At 60.7% G+C, this 16346-nt stretch overlaps 2 protein-coding genes across 5 annotated transcripts; one reads left to right on the top strand and one right to left on the bottom strand.

Moving 5' to 3' along the window:
• Positions 1–280: 280 nt before the first annotated feature.
• CORO6 (coronin 6) lies at positions 281–15301 on the bottom strand. Of its 4 annotated transcripts, none has more exons than XM_051992253.1 (11): positions 15012–15300; positions 13071–13270; positions 8799–8921; positions 7805–7934; positions 7428–7609; positions 5222–5341; positions 4260–4364; positions 3700–3845; positions 2816–2873; positions 1752–1982; positions 281–1380 (listed from the first exon to the last, which is right to left on the bottom strand). In XM_051992253.1, exons 2-11 carry the CDS (start codon positions 13266–13268, stop codon positions 1252–1254), a joined length of 1422 nt encoding a protein of 473 aa, XP_051848213.1. In that variant the 5' UTR covers positions 13269–13270; positions 15012–15300; the 3' UTR covers positions 281–1251. The 4 variants fall into 4 exon arrangements, with proteins under 4 accessions (XP_051848213.1, XP_051848212.1, XP_051848214.1 ...); XM_051992252.1 differs by having other exon boundaries at positions 281–1383; positions 15012–15299; XM_051992254.1 differs by lacking the exon at positions 5222–5341 and having other exon boundaries at positions 281–1383; positions 15012–15299.
• Positions 5340–7320, top strand: LOC127558887 (basic proline-rich protein-like). The gene is made up of 2 exons (XM_051992256.1): positions 5340–5594; positions 5735–7320. The coding sequence occupies exons 1-2, from the start codon at positions 5454–5456 to the stop codon at positions 6308–6310; spliced, it is 717 nt and encodes a 238-aa protein (XP_051848216.1). The 5' UTR covers positions 5340–5453; the 3' UTR covers positions 6311–7320.
• Positions 15302–16346: the final 1045 nt, after the last annotated feature.

The following is a 16346-nucleotide window of genomic DNA, read 5'->3' as shown; positions in this document are numbered from 1 at the left end:
TCCGAAAGCTCTCACTTCCCTGGGGTGCTTCCAGGTCGGCCCCGTAAGAATGGGGCTGGGATGTACCAGATGGGGAATGAGGAGGGGACAAAGCCTACATTTTACAGGCACCAGGGGTCGGTGAGGAGGGCCCCTCATGCTAGCTTCTTCCACATCCTTCCCTAGGAGCTGCAGTGGCTCTGGGCAAAGGGGCAGGGGCTCCCTGATCCCTGGGCGCTCACTGCACAACCCTGTCTCACCAGGTCCCGAGCCACAGACAGGCAGACACATACACACTAGGCCGAGTATTTAATAAAATATTTAATTTTTCCATCCTCCACAGTCTCCTTTTTAAAGAGCAGAGCCCATGAGGGGGGCAGGGACAGATGGGGCAAGGCAGGGGCTGGAGAATCTGCTCCATTCCAAACCACACCTTCCCACCTGAGCCAGTGGGAAGAAGGGCACATATGGGGTCAGTGTGGGAGCCCACGTGCTTTGAGGGAGATGGGTGGTTAGAAAGATAGAGAAAGGGATGGCCCTTCGGGCTCCCAGCAATCCCTTAGCCCCTTCAGCGATGCACTAGAAAGTCTGCCTTCCTTCACCTCCTACATTAGGGCTGGAGCAAAGCCCCTACCTCCAGAGCCCAGCTAATGAGAAACCACATCCCCACATCTCCAGGTCCACCTCGTTAATGGCTGGGGAGAGAAAGGAAAGGGAAGGGAACTCGGGAGAAAGGAGCCATTCTCATTGACCACCACACTCCTGATCTCACCTCCCCTTCCAAGAGGGTTTGCCTAAAATTCCACTCATCACTACTGGCCCCCAAAGTCCTTCCTCTCGCCTCCTCAGTCTCCCCCAAAAGGATGTAAGCTCTTTGAGGGCAGGGATGGCTTCATTTTTGTCTTTTCTGCTTGGCACACAGAAGGAGCTTATTAAATGCTTACTGACTGATTGCTAACGCTGTCCCTCAGCCCTGCCCCTGATGGGGTTTACGGTTTAGCCCTCCTACCCTCCCCACTGTGCACACGCAAGGCTGGGGGTGAATGTCCCGTTGAGAGGGGCTGAGCTCCTCTCAGAGGAAAAGGCCACAATTCACACCCCACTCCCCCTTTGAAGGTCGGGAAAAGCGTTCTGCTCTTCTTCACCCCCCCCTCTGTGGGGAGTCCCCGGGATTGAGTTCCCGGCCATCCCGACCCTGTCCCAGGGTCTCCCTCCCATCCTGGGGTTAGGGGAAGGGAGGCGGGAGCAGGAGATGGGGACTGGGCTGGGGGGCTAATCGGTGCCATCCACAAATTCGCAGAGCATGTTCTCCAAGGCCGTGATTCGCTCCTCCTGAGCCTGGACCCTCTCCCGGAGAGACTTAATTTCCTCCAGCAGCGTCTCTAGGGTCTGCTGCTGCTGCTGCTGCGGAGGGGGGGAAGGGATGGGCTGTCATAACGGCCTCTCTCCCCACTAAGGTGAGGATCCAGGCAGGAAGTGATGGGGGGGGCACTGAACGGGACGTTTGGCAGGAAAGTTTCCCGAGCAGTTCTTAGGGTCAGAAGTCGGGAAAAGCCCCAAGGGATCCTCTCCACAGCAAAGACTGGGGGTCCCTGGCTGAAGTGTCAGCAGGCTGATTTACGTGAAGAGAAACCATGATTTAGGTCAGAGGCAGGATTGGAATCTAGGTCCTCTGATACCCAAACCAGAGTTCTCACAAGTGCCCCTGAGGCCTCCGGAGATAGCTGGACTAATGGAGAGGGAAACTGAGGCTGGCACGGGACCCAGCTCACCGAGAAAGAGGCGTCGCTGGCAGACTGGCTGCGTCTTGGGCCGGTGGGCGGCCGGACATCCAGGATATTGCGCTTGGTGACTCGGAGTTCTCGGCTCTTGGGGGGCACGTAGCCGTCCCGCAAGGAGATCAGCACAGGGTCTGCATCCTGGCCCGACAGCCACTCATCTGCTTCCAGGGCAGGCTCAGGGCCTGGCGTGTCAGGGTACAGGTCATCCTGGAACAGGTCTGACTACACAGGATGGGGGAGGGATGTGGAGGGAGGAGGTGAGCCTCCCATATCTGACCATGGCATCCCAACAAATCCCCCCTCCCCCTCCAAGTCTTTCCTGCTCCACCTGTCCTTGTGTCCTTCCCCCCTAGGCTATAGTACTAGGGACAGCGACAAAGAATGGGCGTCTGATGTCAGCCACAGAGGGAACTCCCACATTAGGAACTCCCTCCACCAAGACAGGTTGCCACCCTTCTCCAGGGGGCCAAGTGCCCTACCCAGGATCACAGAGCCACCCAAATGTGTCACAAGTAGGCTTGGACTATAGTCTAATGGATTTCAGGGTGGCCAAGGTCAAGCTGTCTCCAAGTTGCTGCCCAAGGACACTCTCTCCCTATTAATCCCGATCAGAACAGCACCGTATGTTGCTGAGATCGGGGGGCTTTTTTGTCATGGATCTCTTGGGTGACCTGCTGAAACCTACGGAACCCTAAGAATCATGGTTTAAAAAAAGGTTTCTTAACATCCATGGTGAAAGGAAACAGTACGTTTCAGTGACATGTTAGCGGGAAATAAAGATGTGGGGGTTGGAGCCCATTCTAGTTCAAGGTCCCCCTTAAATCTCTCCCAGAGAGCCCAGAGATCCTGCCTCAGACAGAGAGGACTCTCCATGGGTGCCTCAGGAGACTTCTCTTTGGGACTATTTACATCATAAGCATTTACAGAGCATTTCTTTCCAATTACTCTGTGAATTAAGCTGCACGAGCAATTTTGTTTTAGATGAGGAAACTAAGACTTATAGAGGCAAGTGTCTGCATCCCCCCCCAATCCAAGGAAACCCCCAGATCCCTCACCTTTCGGGGTACAGTCATGATGATGGGCTCACACTTCCTTTCATGCAGCTTGTAGAATCTGGGAGATGGGGAAGGGCGGGGTCTCATCAGCTCTAGAAACCCTTCCCCCCAGCTACCCTTCTCCCAGTGTGGCTTCAGTATGGAGTTAGACCAGGAAGGGGGGGCATCCTTCTGCCCCCCCTCCCAGGAGAGAGAAAGCTAGGATCTCCCACCCCACACAACCTAAACACCCTGCGAGCAAGAGCTGTTCCATGTTCGTGTGTTCATGTTGCTAGCCCTGGGGGCAGCGCCTGAAATACAGCAGGTGCTTAATAAATGTTTGCTGACTGATCCAACTGGGTCACAAATGGGGAGTGACCCGGTTCAATACCCCACCCCCATTTTTACAGAACAGGAATCCGAGGTCCATGGGCCTCAAGGGAGCATAGTGTGTAGACCTGGAAGGAACCTCGGAGACCCTCTAGTTCCAGCCCTTCTTTTTAGAAAGGAGAAAACAGATCCTGGGAGCTTAACTCACTTTCCCCAAGGCACACAGAAAGGACTGGAACGCCCGCCTTCTGCGTTCACACCCAAGATTCATTGCACTATGATGTGTGTGTGTGACAGAGACAGAGCAAGAGCCAGACACAGAGACAGAGAGAGACAGACAGAGAGAGATGGAGAGACATACATACACAGAGGCAAAGGAAGGGGGGGGGGGGGGCGGGCGGGGGAAGGGAGGAGGGGGAGGGGGAGAGAGACATACATACACAGAGGCAAAGAAAGGGGGGAAGGGAGCAGGGGGGAAGGGAGGGGGGGAGGGGGAGAGAGAGAGACAGGGAGACAGACGCCGGGGCGCTCAGGCCGGGCCTGCTGGGGCGGGGAGGGAGAAGACAGGGCCTGACCTGGCAATTTCACACTTGCTGACGTCCAGGCCCCTCTTGGGCATGAAGCCCATGCCCCTCTGGGGCTCCTTGCTGCTGAAGGTGTTCAGGTAGTGGACAAAGGGGGGCTCCTCGGTGATCTCAAAGTAGCGGATGCTGCTGTCCCCCTGCAAAGCGCGTCAGGGATTGGACTCTGCCCCGCGTCCCAGGAGCGAGGCCGTCCCCTCTGACGCCGCCCCCTGCCGGGGGTCTCAGGCTAGCCCCCCAGTCCCTCCCTCCCGGTTTCCTAAGGCCCGGGGGAGCGGCCCAAGCTCCGTTCCTGTGGCTTTCTCCCAAATACTATGACTCTCCAGAGTGGCCTGAAGGGGGCGCTCGGGCGGGGAGGGGGGTCATGAAGCCCCTGGAAGGGACCGAGATGCCGGGTCCGGGGCACCGAATCGCGGTGATGGGGGCGCGGGGGCCACAGCTCCTCGGGGCAGGGGCCGCCAGCTTTCCGCAAGCGGCTCCGCTGCCCGGCACACTGCGGGCACTTCCTAAGCGCTCCTCCGAGGAATAAGTGGCGCCGGCGGCCCCCTCCTCACCTTGCCGCACAGGTAGACTATGCTGGAGTCGGGGTCGTAGAAGGGAAGCAGGACCCCATTGCTCGTGTCCATCTCCTGGAGGGCCATGGGTTCCTCGAAGTTGTTCTGGGTGGAGCACAGGCCTTGTGACCAGCCCCGCCCCATCCGCCCGAGCGCGCCCGCAGCCCCCGGCCCCGCGGGAGTGGCGGGATCAGCCCTGAAGCGCTCCGCTGCAAGGTTCCGGATGGCCACCAGAGGGCAGCACAGAGCACCGTTCTCAGCCCCCCAGCCCCTCCCCCCGCGGGCTGGCTGACTGACGCGGCCTCCGAGCGGCCCTCGAGTCTAGCGCCTCCATTTGGCAGAACAGGAAACTGAGGCTCAGCCAGCTCGCCAGGAGGGTCGGGCTGGGCTCCCTCAGCCCCCAGGCTGTCCCCTCTCCCGGTTCCCAGAGAGCCCCGCGGCGGGGGGCTGGCTCTCCCCCTGCTGCCCTCCCAGCCGGGGTGGTCTTTCTGCTCCCCACAAACTCTCAGCGTTGCCCCCCCACCCCATGCAGCCAGCGTCACGCCACCCCCTGGGGACTCGGCATCACCAGCAGGCGGAGCCTGAAGGAGGGCTGAGCTACACAGCGCCCTCGGAGGACCTGGGGAGGGGGAGCCAAGGGGCCGCCTCGCCCATCATCCCCTCCCCCGGTGAGGCGGGGCCCCAGGGAGGGCTAAGGAGACCTCAGAGGCCAGTGCTCCCATTTACGGGGGAAACTGAGGCCGGGAGAGGTCAAGTGGCTTCGGGGATCACTGATGACTGGAAAGGACTCCAGAGGCCCCTGAGTGGCCGTCGCAATTTGAACCCAGACTCTTTGACTACAAATCGGGGGGATCTAGGTGTGTGTATCTGTGACCCCCAGAGCCCCCGGAGGGGGAGGTGTGCCTGCCCACCCCAGATGCCCAGTCCCTGGGGCACACACCCCATGCCACCAGCTGCGTTACCGGGTCCCACAGGCCCAGCTCACGCTGGCTCATGCGGGTAAATCCCGTGGTGAAGATGTGGCCTTGGCGTGTGAAGACGGCCCGCATGGGCCTCATCCCTTCATGGGCAGCAAACCTTTCCTGGGGGAGGGGAGCAAAATGGGGATGGGAGCAGGGAGGGGGAAGGAGACAGGAGCAGAGTGTTATCCAGCTTAGCACCTGGAGCAGGGGAGGGCCCTGAAGCCTCCGAAGGATGAGGGGGCGGGGAGAGAGTCCCCAGCAGCAGGCCCTGTCCGTGGGGTCTTGTGCCCCCCAGCAGCAGGCCCTGTCCGTGGCTCCTGTGCCCCCCAGCGGCAGGCCCTGTCCTCGTATCCTTTGTGCCCCCCAGCAGCAGGCCCTGTCCGTGGCTCCTGTGCCCCCCAGCAGCAGGCCCTGTCCGTGGCTCCTGTGCCCCCCAGCAGCAGGCCCTGTCCGTGGGGTCTTGTGCCCCCCAGCAGCAGGCCCTGTCCGTGGCTCCTGTGCCCCCAGCAGCAGGCCCTGTCCTCGTATCCTTTGTGCCCCCCAGCAGCAGGCCCTATCCGTGGCTCCTGTGCCCCCCAGCAGCAGGCCCTGTCTGTGGCTCCTGTGCCCCCCAGCGGCAGGCCCTGTCCGTGGGGTCTTGTGCCCCCCAGCAGCAGGCCCTGTCCGTGGCTCCTGTGCCCCCCAGCGGCAGGCCCTGTCCGTGGCTCCTGTGCCCCCCAGCGGCAGGCCCTATCCGTGGCTCCTGTGCCCCCCAGCAGCAGGCCCTGTCCGTGGCTCCTGTGCCCCCCAGCAGCAGGCCCTGTCCGTGGCTCCTGTGCCCCCCAGCAGCAGCCCCTCTGGCACGAGGCCCCTCAGAATCTCACTCCTACTCGTCCAAGGGCACCAGGCGGCAGAAGTCACTTTCCTCACCCCCGGGGGCTTCCCCTGCCTCGGCCCTTTCTGCCAACATGGTCGCCAGAGGCAACCCATCTCCTCCCCACCTACCAGGTCCCACAGCGCAAGCTGCCGCTCACTCATCCTGCTGAAGCCGATGCTCAGCAGCTTCCCTTGGCGCTGAAGATGGCCCGCATCGGGCGCACACCCTCCTGAGGCCGGCTCGCTCCTGCTCGCCGGGGTGGGGGGGTTAGAGCGGGCTGCCCTCCCTGCCCCCCCAGCGCCCACATCTGTGCCCCGAGGAAGCAGGAAGACTCTGCGAGGCGACACAGGCGTGCCCGGAGAAACATGGTGCCCCGAGGGTTAGTGACGGAGGCCAGTGACCCAGGCGCCTCTCGGGAAGCAAAGCCGCTGGGGCCGGGGCAGGAGTCCGCTAAGGAGGCTTGTCCGGCCCAGTACAATGCGCTCGGCCCTTTACATACATTACCTCATCGGATCCTCACAACGACCCTCTGAGGTCGGGACTGCGCCCCCATTTTACGAATGAGGAAACTGAGTCTCAGACCCATGAAATGACTGGCCCACAGTAACCCAAAGGCAGGATTTGAACCAGGGGCTTTTCTGATTCTAGGTCAAGCTGCTTGGTCCCTAATTTTCTCACCCCAAAAGGCCTGGGGGAGGGGGACCATTTCTAAGGCTGAGGGGACCAGGTTTGGGGAAGGAGCCAAGGGGTGGGGAGCTCTCACAGGAGGCCCCATCCCCCTCACCAGAGAGACTAGGGAGAGCCAGGTCAGGGAGGGTTCTCCTGGGCTGCTGGCCTCAGGGGGACGCTGGGGGTGGGATGAAGCTTCCACTCCCGCTGCCCACTTCCTGCTAATCCTGCTTCCCTTGTCCCAGAGCGGGGGAAGGGAAAGGAGGGGGCTGGGAGAGAGGCAGGATGGGGGTCGGGGCAGAGGCCTGGGCACAAGGAGGGCTCCCAGGCCGGAGGGGCCACAGGCTAGAAGGTCGGGGAATCGCTGAGGACTGAGGGCCACCGGAGAAGAGCATGGCAGATGCTGGGAGGCTCTGGGCCTGGGGAGCTGAGGAGGGCGGAGGCCTCGGAGCCGAGTGCTAGAGAAAGCTGGGGTCAGAGGCTTCTGGGGGTCTCGGGGGCTGGAAACTGCTTGGGCTTTGGAGGACTAGGGGTCAGGGCATCAAGTGCAGGGGATCATGGGCTAGGAAGTCAAAGGACTGGCTGCCAGGAGCTCCGTGACCTGGTGAGGTGGGTGAGAAGGTTGGGGGTCTGGGAGCTGGGTGCTGGGGGGGGGAGGGGGCCAGAGGTTACGTCACTCACCGCCACCACCTGGCCCTTTCGGGGGTCGATGACGCGGAGGGTCTTGTCCTTGCAGGTGGTACAGAGCAGGCTCCCGTTGGTGTTCCAGCAGACGCTGTGGATGACGTCGGGGTGCGTGTCATCCAGGCTGAGCAACATCTCCCCTGTTCCCACGTTCCAGATGATGATCACATTGTCCCCTCCTGCCCAAGAGGAGTCACCGCTGTCGCCCACACAGAGCTGTGGGGAGGGGGGTGGGAGCGGAGGGCACCCATGGGGCAGGGGGAGCTGCCCCTCTCCCATTGGGCGCAGCGAGCGGGGCTCCCTCCTCCCCGCCTCCCGGGGCCTGCCTGTGCAGGGAGAGAGTCCCCTAGGCCTTTGGGGGCACGTGCTCATACCGGCGCTGAGCAGGACATTGCGGGCGGTGGGGTGCCAGGAGAGGATGCCCACGCGTTTGGAGTGGCCCTCCAGCGTGACGATGGGCTCTGTGATGTTCCGGACTGGCGTGTAGTCTGGGATCTGCCATACCTGGTGAGAGAAGAGGGGGGCAGCACCCCAAGAGCCTCCAGATGCAAAAGGGGTCAAAGGAGCAGATGTCTGAGCTCCTGGAAGCTACCCTGGAAGTCCCACAGCCCGCCCCCTCATCTCCCAAGTCACACAGATAACTACCGAACTGAGAAATGAAATCGTTAACCTTCGTAACTCTTCTGGGGGCTAGAGTCCTCAATACATATCATCGCGTTTGTTCCCCCCAGTATCCTGGGGAGGCAGATTCGCCCATTTTGCAGATGAGAACGCTGACGCCGAGTCGCCCAGCTCGTGTCTGAGGCGGGATTTGAACCTCCCCTTTCCTCCGAGGGGCCAGGCTGCTGGGTTTTGAGCCCACCTCCGAGGACTTCATTTCCTCCCCATCCTTTTCTGCTGCCCCCCATGACCTCCAGGGAGGGAAGTGACCGAGAGAGCCTCAGCTCCCCCGCAGGGCAGAAGCCGGAGGCTTCTTTGGGCCGCTCGGGGCCTCCCGGGACTGTTTACCTCACTTTGTCTGTCTCTTGACTCCCGGCCCGGGAGGGGATGGACAGCGGCCCTCAGCGCCCGCCAGGAGGGGGCCGGGAGCGGTTTGGATCCCACAGAGGCAGGTGTCTCCCCTGAGTCACCTCCCTCCCAACCCTTCCTCTTGGCTCCAGTTACCCGGAGTCTGTCTCCCCCTTGCCCATCCTCCCCCACCCCCACCCCGCGGCTGTGGATATAATTAGTGCTGACTGGTGCATCCTGGGAGGAGGAGCCTTGACACAAGGCAATGGGGCTCAAAATAGCTGCGGAGCCTCGTTGGGGGCTCCCGGCCCTGGCGCCTCGACCCCCTCCCGGCCCCCCGCCCCGCCCCGGGAGCCCTACCATGACAGTGGTGTCCTCTGAGGCGCTGGCGATCACGCTGTCATTGTGGGGACACCAGTCTATGTCCAGCACGGGGCCCGTGTGTCCGTTGACGGTCGGGTGGTTCTTGTCCACGCGTCCTGTCTGTGGAGGCCAAAGAATCAGCCTGGGCGTGGTCCCTGCCACCTCCTGTCCCTGCTCCTGAAGTCTCCAGCAAGACGCGCCCCGTGGGCCAGTGGCTAGGGCCTCCCGCCCTCCCACAGAGCTTGTCTTCCTTGGTGTCATCCTCCATATGCCCCCCAAGAAACTTCTTTTTCTGCTTCTTTGTCCCCAGCACTTAGCACAGTCCTGGCACAGAGCGGTCACTTAATAAATACTTGATTGATTAATTCTATTTCTATTTTTCTATTTCAATTCGTCCCCTCCCCTCCCCCCTTTAGGGAACTGACTCCAAGGCCTCAGTAAAATCCCACCTTCTTCCACCTCACCTTCAGGTCACAACCAGCTTCTCTTCCTCAGTTTCCCCTAGTTCCCTTTTTGGCCTTTACCTTCATCCCTAAGGGTCCCATCCTGGTTTGGGGTGAGGGACCCTTTCCATCATATATATGTATATATAAAGGAATGATGGTCAGACCAAAGGTCAGGCTATGGGGAACCTTTAACAGTCATCTCGTTATAAAGCCCCTAAAGGATCAGAGAACGCTTTATACACATTATGTCCTTGCTTCTCAAAGCCACCCTGGATTGTAGGTATTATTATTAGGCCCATTTGATAGATTTGGAAACTGAGGCTGAGAGAAATCGGGGAGAGAGAGCTAAAGTAGGATTCTGGCTCCAAGTCAAGCTTTCTACCCACTGTGCCACTTTTCTTAATGCCACTCAGGGTTCTCTCTGGCCACGCCTTCTGACACCCAAGACCCAAACTCTAGGCAATGTGGGGGATTGAGGGGGATTCTGAAGCTCCAGTGAGAGTCAGGCTCTAGAAGCCCCTTAAAGGAATCATCAAATTTTGCATTTGAAGGGATCCTAGAGACCCATTGAGTTCAAGGGGTTTTTACAGAGAGAGGAAATTGAGGCCCTGAGAAGGCAAATGACTTGCCACATAATATAGTTGATATAGTTCATTATTGGCAGGGGCAGGACTTAAAACTAATTCCCACCCCCCCACCCCCGCCCCGGCCCCCAGTCTAGGAGCCTTTCCACTTCACTAACCACCATCCCCAGCTATTTCACTTCCTGTGCCCCAGGACAAAGGCTGGCGTGTGGGAGTGTGGTGTGTTTGGTGTGTGAGTGTGAGTGTGTGAGTGTGAGAGAGAGTGTGTGTGTGAATGTGAGTGAGAGTGAGTGTGTGAGTGTGAGAGAGAGTGAGTGTGTGAGAGAGTGGGTGTGTGAGAGAGTGTGTGTGTGAATGTGAGTGAGAGTGAGTGTGTGAGTGTGAGAGAGAGTGAGTGTGTGAATGTGAGTGAGAGTGAGTGTGTGAGTGTGAGAGTGTGTGTGTGAATGTGAGTGAGAGTGAGTGTGTGAGTGTGAGAGAGAGTGAGTGTGTGTGAATGTGAGTGAGAGTGAGTGTGTGAGTGTGAGAGAGAGTGAGTGTGTGAGTGTGTGTGAATGTGAGTGCGAGTGAGTGTGTGAGTGTGTGTGAATGTGAGTGTGTGTGTGGTGTGAGTGTGTGTGAATGTGAGTGCGAGTGAGTGTGTGAGTGTGTGTGAATGTGAGTGTGTGTGTGAGTGTGTGTGAGTGTGTGTGAATGTGAGTGCGAGTGAGTGTGTGAGTGTGTGTGAATGTGAGTGTGAGTGTGTGTGTGGTGTGAGTGTGTGTGAATGTGAGTGCGAGTGAGTGTGTGAGTGTGTGTGAATGTGAGTGTGAGTGTGTGTGTGGTGTGAGTGTGTGTGAATGTGAGTGCGAGTGAGTGTGTGAGTGTGTGTGAATGTGAGTGTGAGTGAGTGTGTGAGTGTGGTGTGAGTATGTGAGAGTGTGTGTGAATGTGAGTGAGAGTGAGTGTGTGAGTGTGGTGTGAGTTTGGTGTGTGTGTGTGAGTGAGAGTGTGTGAGTGTGAGAGAGAGTGAGTGTGTGAATGTGAGTGAGAGTGAGTGTGTGAGTGTGTGTGAGAGTGTGTGTGAATGTGAGTGAGAGTGAGTGTGTGAGTGTGGTGTGAGTTTGGTGTGTGTGTGTGAGTGAGTGTGAGTGTGTGAGTGTGAGAGAGTGTGTGTGTGAATGTGAGTGAGTGCAAGTGTGTGTGTGGTGTGAGTGTGTGTGTGTGAGTGTGTGTGAGAGAGCGTGTGTGTGAGAGAGCGTGTGTGTGAGAGAGCGTGTGTGTGAATGTGAGTGCGAGTGCGTGTGTGGTGTGAGTGTGTGTGTGAGTGTGTGTGAATGTGAGTGCGAGTGAGTGTGTGAGTGTGGTGTGAGTTTGGTGTGTGTGTGTGTGAGTGAGTGCGAGTGGGAGAGTGTGAGTGTGTGTGTGCCTGTGAATGCATGCGTGTGCAGGGTTGTGACTCAGTTAAGGGGCAGGGAGGGGAGGTCAGAGGTGCCCTGTGGGCGTCAGGGAGGAGCAGACAGAGGCAGCTGTCTTCCCTGGCCAGGACATTGATGTCTGTGTTGGGGGGGAGGGAAGAAGCAACAAGGTTCACACTGTGTTTTGCCCAATGGAAATCCGAGCTCCCGTCATGGCCGCAGCGACTCCATTGTCCACATGTGAGTCAGTGGTTATTGTAAGGTCTTTGCAGCTTCCTCTTGTCTCCCCCCCCCAACAACTGCACTCCTCCTCCTCCTCCTCCTTCTCCCCCAAGTCGTGGGCCTGGAATCCGGGTCAAGGGCATGCCCTTGGGGAGCGGAATCTCCCATAGCAGGTGGGGGTAAGGGCTGGGACTGGACACAGCCATGCCCGGAGGCTGCTGGGAGAAAGCGGACTCCCCAGGCAGGGAAGTGCCTTCCCTTTCCCACAAGGGACTGAAATGAGGGCTTCTCTGAACAGAGAGCCGACCCCTCCCCCTCGGATACAGGGCATGCTACCCTTCGGGTTCGGGGCCTTGTCCTGGCAAATGGGGAGGGACCGAGGACCCCAGACCTTCTCACCCTCTGAGCATGAAGGGACGAGGGATATTTCTGTCCCTTCCCCTCCATCCGACCCCCGAGGACGATAATTCCCAGGCTCCCCAGCCACTGTGGCAGCTCGGGGCTCTACCTTGTGACACAATTTCAGCTGGGAAAGGGAGACTCCCCACAAAGAGGGGGGGCATTATGCCCACGGTCCTGCCTCGACTCATCTCGATGGTGGGCTGGGACGGATGCTGGCAAAGCCGGTTTTGTCCCAGCCTTCTCCCTGCTTCCCAGAGCTGACCCAGGGAGTGTGATTCTTTCTTTTTTTTGCTGAGCCAATTGGGAATAAGTGACTTGCCCAAGATCACACAGCCAGGACGTGCTAAGTCTCTGAGGCCAGATTTGAACTCAGGACCTGACTTCAGGGCTGGTGCTCTATACGCTGCGCCAGGAGCTGCCCCTGGGACTGTGATTCTTGCAGTGAGGGGAAAACTGCCTAAGGCCCCGATTCCGAAGAGTGGATGTTCCCAAGGGCTGGCACCTCTATTCCGGGTCACCAGAGGGGCTCCCTGTTATCTCCTCCAGTGCTGGAGATCCCTGGAGTGAGGCGGGGGAGTGACCCAAACGGTGGGATTTTGTTTAGCATCAAGACGGTCACCTAGAAATTAAAGCCTCCGAGAGGGACGTTCCTTATTCCCTCTGAGGGCTGAAGTCCAGGGGGTGAGGGCTGTGTTCTAGCCTCGGCCTGGCCCGGAAGTGAAGAGAGCGACGGAGCGTCTTGGGCAGAATGGGAAACCGTCCAAGCCAGCAAATGGAACAGTTGTAAGTTCTAGGGCCAGAGGGCTGGAGAGTTAGTCCTGGAGCCAGGGAGTCATGGGCTTAAGCGCCTGCGTCGGGGGTACACTGGCCGGGGACTCTGGACAAGTCACTTAACCTCAGTGCCCACTGCATGAGCGGGCACCAGTCTGGGGGGGATGGGGTGGAGGGAGTTTCCTCCTGCTCCCACTGAAACCCAGGCTCTCTCCTAGCCCTGGAGTCGCTCCTCCCGTCACACGGGCGGCTGGGATTCCCACTCGGGTCTCCTAAATCTAAATGGAGCCCCCACCCCCACCCCCTCACCGTCTGGAACTGGATTACTTTCTCTCTGGGCGGGACCGGGCAGGTCCTAGGAGCCTAAGCAGTTGCTACAGCTCTCGGACCGTCCGCTCGTCTTTTGCTGGACAGCCCGGCCTCCCCCGGCCCCCCGCCCCCCCTCACCTTAGCCAGGGGCAGCACCATGAAGGCTCCGCCCCCTCCCGCCTCCACGATGATGGCCAGAAATTTGGGGTTGACGGCGCAGAAGGAGCTGTCCCAGGTGACCTTGGAGACGCGGATGTCCTCGTAGGTCTGCTCCGCTTTCCCCGCCTGCCCGAACACGTGCCGGAACTTGCTTTGCCGAACTACTCTGCGGCTCATGGCTGGGAGGGGAGGGAGAAGATGGGGGTGGGCCGGGGCGCGCGGAAGACCCCCGGCTTCCTCACCTCAAAGCTCCTCCTCCCCCTCCTCTCTTCCTCCCCCTCCCCAATCCGTCTGCCTGGGGCCGGGGGGAGTGGGGAGGGCGCAAACTTGAACGGGAAGTGCTGAAAAGGCAGGACAGTGGCGCTGATGAGGCGCCAGGACCTCGCACCGCTGAGGGGAGGCCACCGCAAAGACCCACGCGCGGACCCACGCGGACCCTGCTGAGGGGGAGGAAGGGGGTCTGGGTTCCAGGCCCACGAGTCGGGGATTCCTTTCCACGCTCCAGGTTCCCCTCCGTGATGGATTCGGGAAGCTCCCCAGCCGAGAGAAGGGGAAGGAGTTGGGAACTCCCGGAAAGGGCTGTGGGTGCACGTGCGAGATTTCCCTCCTTCCCACCCCTCTTCCTTTCCCACGCCTGAGAGGCTGCTTCAGAGGCCCCAGCTCCGCTCCCAGCCCCGCGCTAAGGGCGCAAGCCCGGCCTGGACGTCGAAGCTTGGCCCCTGGAGCCGGCTTCCCGCCCCAGCCTGCTCCTGGAGGACATAGTCTGTGCCTTCCCCGCAGGACGGGAGCTTGCCCCTGACAGATCAAGCTCTTCCTATTCTCTCAGGGACACAGGGGCCGCCTGCAGATTAGGAACTATGGCGGGGCAGGGCAGGGAGGGCGGGGCCGGCCACCTCTTCCTCCCCTCAGCCCAAACCTCTCACTTTAGGGCTGAGCACTGGGGAGGGGACTGACTGTGGTCCTGAACCGCCACTCTCTATACTCTTCCTACCCCTCCAAACTCTTCGAAGCTATTTATAGTGGTGTGACCTTGGACAAGTCACTTGTTGGCGGCCACCTCAGCTTCTTCAGCTGCCAAATGCGAGGGTTGGCCTGGGTGGACGCTAAGGTCCCTTACAGCTCTAGCTCCGTGAGTCTGGCTGCCCTTCTTTTGTGCATCTTCCTCTCCATCCCTCCTCCGGCTCCTTCCGAAGTCCCGGAACCTGCCACCCAAGGAACAATCTCTCCCCGTGGTGCCCAGCCCCCAATGCTACTCTTTCTTAGGATCACAGGAATCATCTTGATCAACCCCTTCCTCGTACATCTGAGGAAACTGAGGGAGGGGAAGCGGCAGGCAGCGGCAGCGGATGTCTCTGAGCCAGGGCGCTCTCTGCCGTCCCCCGCCGCTGCCCTTCTGGGGTCCGCTCTTGTCACACCGCCTCCCTTCCCTCAGAGCCTCAAGCCCCACTTAAATTCCATCTCTTATCAAGTGCTACTGAGAGAGGGAGAGGGGACGGAGCGGAGAGGGGATCCTTGGCTTCTGCGACCCTGAGGCTCCCTCAGATTTGAGGGCGGGGGAAGCAAGGGAAAGAGGCCGCCCCCCTCTGTCAAGCCCTCCAGGGACATGCACGGACGGCCCTCGGTGGGGACTCCCGGCCCCGGACTGGCCGGCTTGTCCCCCACCTGGCCCAGCTCCTCCCGCGGGCGGGGGTGGGCTGGGCTGGGGTGCTGCTTGCCGCGGGCCCAGGGCCTCGGCTACTGTCCTAATATAGGCACGGGCTCCCCTGTTCCACCCGGCCGGTCCTGTGACCCGAGCTACTGGGGCGACTGAAGTGGGGGAGGGGGTCCCGGGGGCAAGGGAGCTTGTCGGGCTGGGGGTCACACACACACAGCGTCCCCGGTCCTGGTTCCCCGTGGGGGCTGGGAGCGGGACTGCGGTACCTGGTGCAGAGCCGGCAGCGGGGCCGGGGAGGGAGGGGTGTGGGCTGCCGGGAGGGAGGTCGGGGTGTTGGGGGGGGATCCACTCGCCGCGCGGCTCTTCTGCAGGCGGGATTTGGCCGGAGCAGCGGGCTCGGGGTTCAGGGCGTCGGGGCGTTTGGCACTCGGGAGGAGGCTCGCCTCCGCGCGGGCTCAGAGGGGGTGCAGGCTCCGACGCCCCCTCCTCTCTCCCCGGCCGGGCAGGGCTCCTTAGCTGCAGTGTCAGCTGCCGCTGCCATCAACCTGCGAGGGCGGAGCCGGGGCCCGGGAGCGGGGCGGGGCAGGGCAGGGAGGGCGGGGCCGGTCACCTCTCCCTCCCCTCAGCCCAAACCTTAGCTCCCTCCCCAAACCTTGACCAGTCCAAGGGTCCTTGGCGGGAAAACGGAGCCCCAGCTCCTGCTCTCAACAAGGTCAACTTTTTCCTCGATCAGAAAGGGAAACTGAGGAACGGGCTTCTCCAAACCTTCCACCTCCCCCGGGGGTCTGGGGATCCTGGATGAGGGAGGCCGAAGATTTCCGGGTGGGCATCAATGAGCTGCAGAGAGCTGGGGGCGCCCGCCCAAGGCCGCGGGGGCCGCCTCCATGGCTGGCCGGGCCGCAGGGGCGGACGGAGATCAAGGGCACCCGCAGCCGCCGCATTCCTGCCACAATTGCGCTCCCGATTTAGCTCGGAGGGGCGGGGCCGGGGCAGGAAGGAGCAACGTCTATGGCCAGGGGAGGGGGAGGGGCAGGCTGCAGTGGGGGCGGGGCCCGGCCTAAAGGCGAGGGAGAGCCGGCACCCCAGCCCCTCCTCCCCCTCCGTCCCCCTCCCCGTGCCCATCCCGCCACAAGTAGAGGGGGGCGGCTGCAGGGCCAGAGCCTCCCGGCGCTGTCTGGCAGCACACCGCAGCCCAGCCCCCCAATCCCGTAGGTCTCTCACTGCGGCTCTTGCCCTGTTCCCCGGCGCGGAGGCTGCTATAGGCAGAGGGGGGAGGCTCAGGGGGGAGGCTACAATACGGGAAGGCCCCGAGAAGAGGCAGATGAGGGGAGAGTGGTCTTCGTCCTTCTGGAAGCGCATGTCTCCTACGGGACCTCGGGCTCTGGGAACAGGAGCTGGGAGCGAGTCCCCGGGCGGAGGCGGGGGTGTCGTTTCCATTCTAGGCACAGTATTGAGGCTCCGGTAATGCTAGCGGGCTCTCAGCCCGGCTCCCAGCGGCCTCTGCGTCCCCCAGCTCCCAGCACTGACTTAACGGGCAACTAAAGTACTGAGTGAAAGAGAAAAGAACATCCAATTCCGAATCATTCTCCTGCCATCAAGGA

Source organism: Antechinus flavipes, chromosome 4 (assembly GCF_016432865.1).
Source record: "Antechinus flavipes isolate AdamAnt ecotype Samford, QLD, Australia chromosome 4, AdamAnt_v2, whole genome shotgun sequence".
NCBI lineage: Eukaryota > Metazoa > Chordata > Mammalia > Dasyuromorphia > Dasyuridae > Antechinus > Antechinus flavipes.
This window is presented reverse-complemented; position numbering and strand designations above follow the sequence as displayed.

What these genes read in the sequence shown, in the direction of transcription:
- CORO6 (XM_051992252.1), bottom strand. Translation starts at nt 13,268, where the DNA reads ATGAGCCGCAGAGTAGTTCGGCAAAGCAAGTTCCGGCACGTGTTCGGG. An exon ending in TGGTGCTGCCCCTGGCTAAG is followed by an intron (nt 8,922 to 13,070) that starts GTGAGGGGGGGC and finishes TGGCCTCCACAG; the next exon opens with ACAGGACGCGTGGACAAGAA. An exon ending in TCATGACTGTACCCCGAAAG is followed by an intron (nt 1,983 to 2,815) that starts GTGAGGGATCTG and finishes CATCCTGTGTAG; the next exon opens with TCAGACCTGTTCCAGGATGA.
- LOC127558887 (XM_051992256.1), top strand. Translation starts at nt 5,454, where the DNA reads ATGAGGGGGCGGGGAGAGAGTCCCCAGCAGCAGGCCCTGTCCGTGGGG. An exon ending in TTTGTGCCCCCCAGCAGCAG is followed by an intron (nt 5,595 to 5,734) that starts GCCCTGTCCGTG and finishes CCCCAGCAGCAG; the next exon opens with GCCCTGTCCTCGTATCCTTT.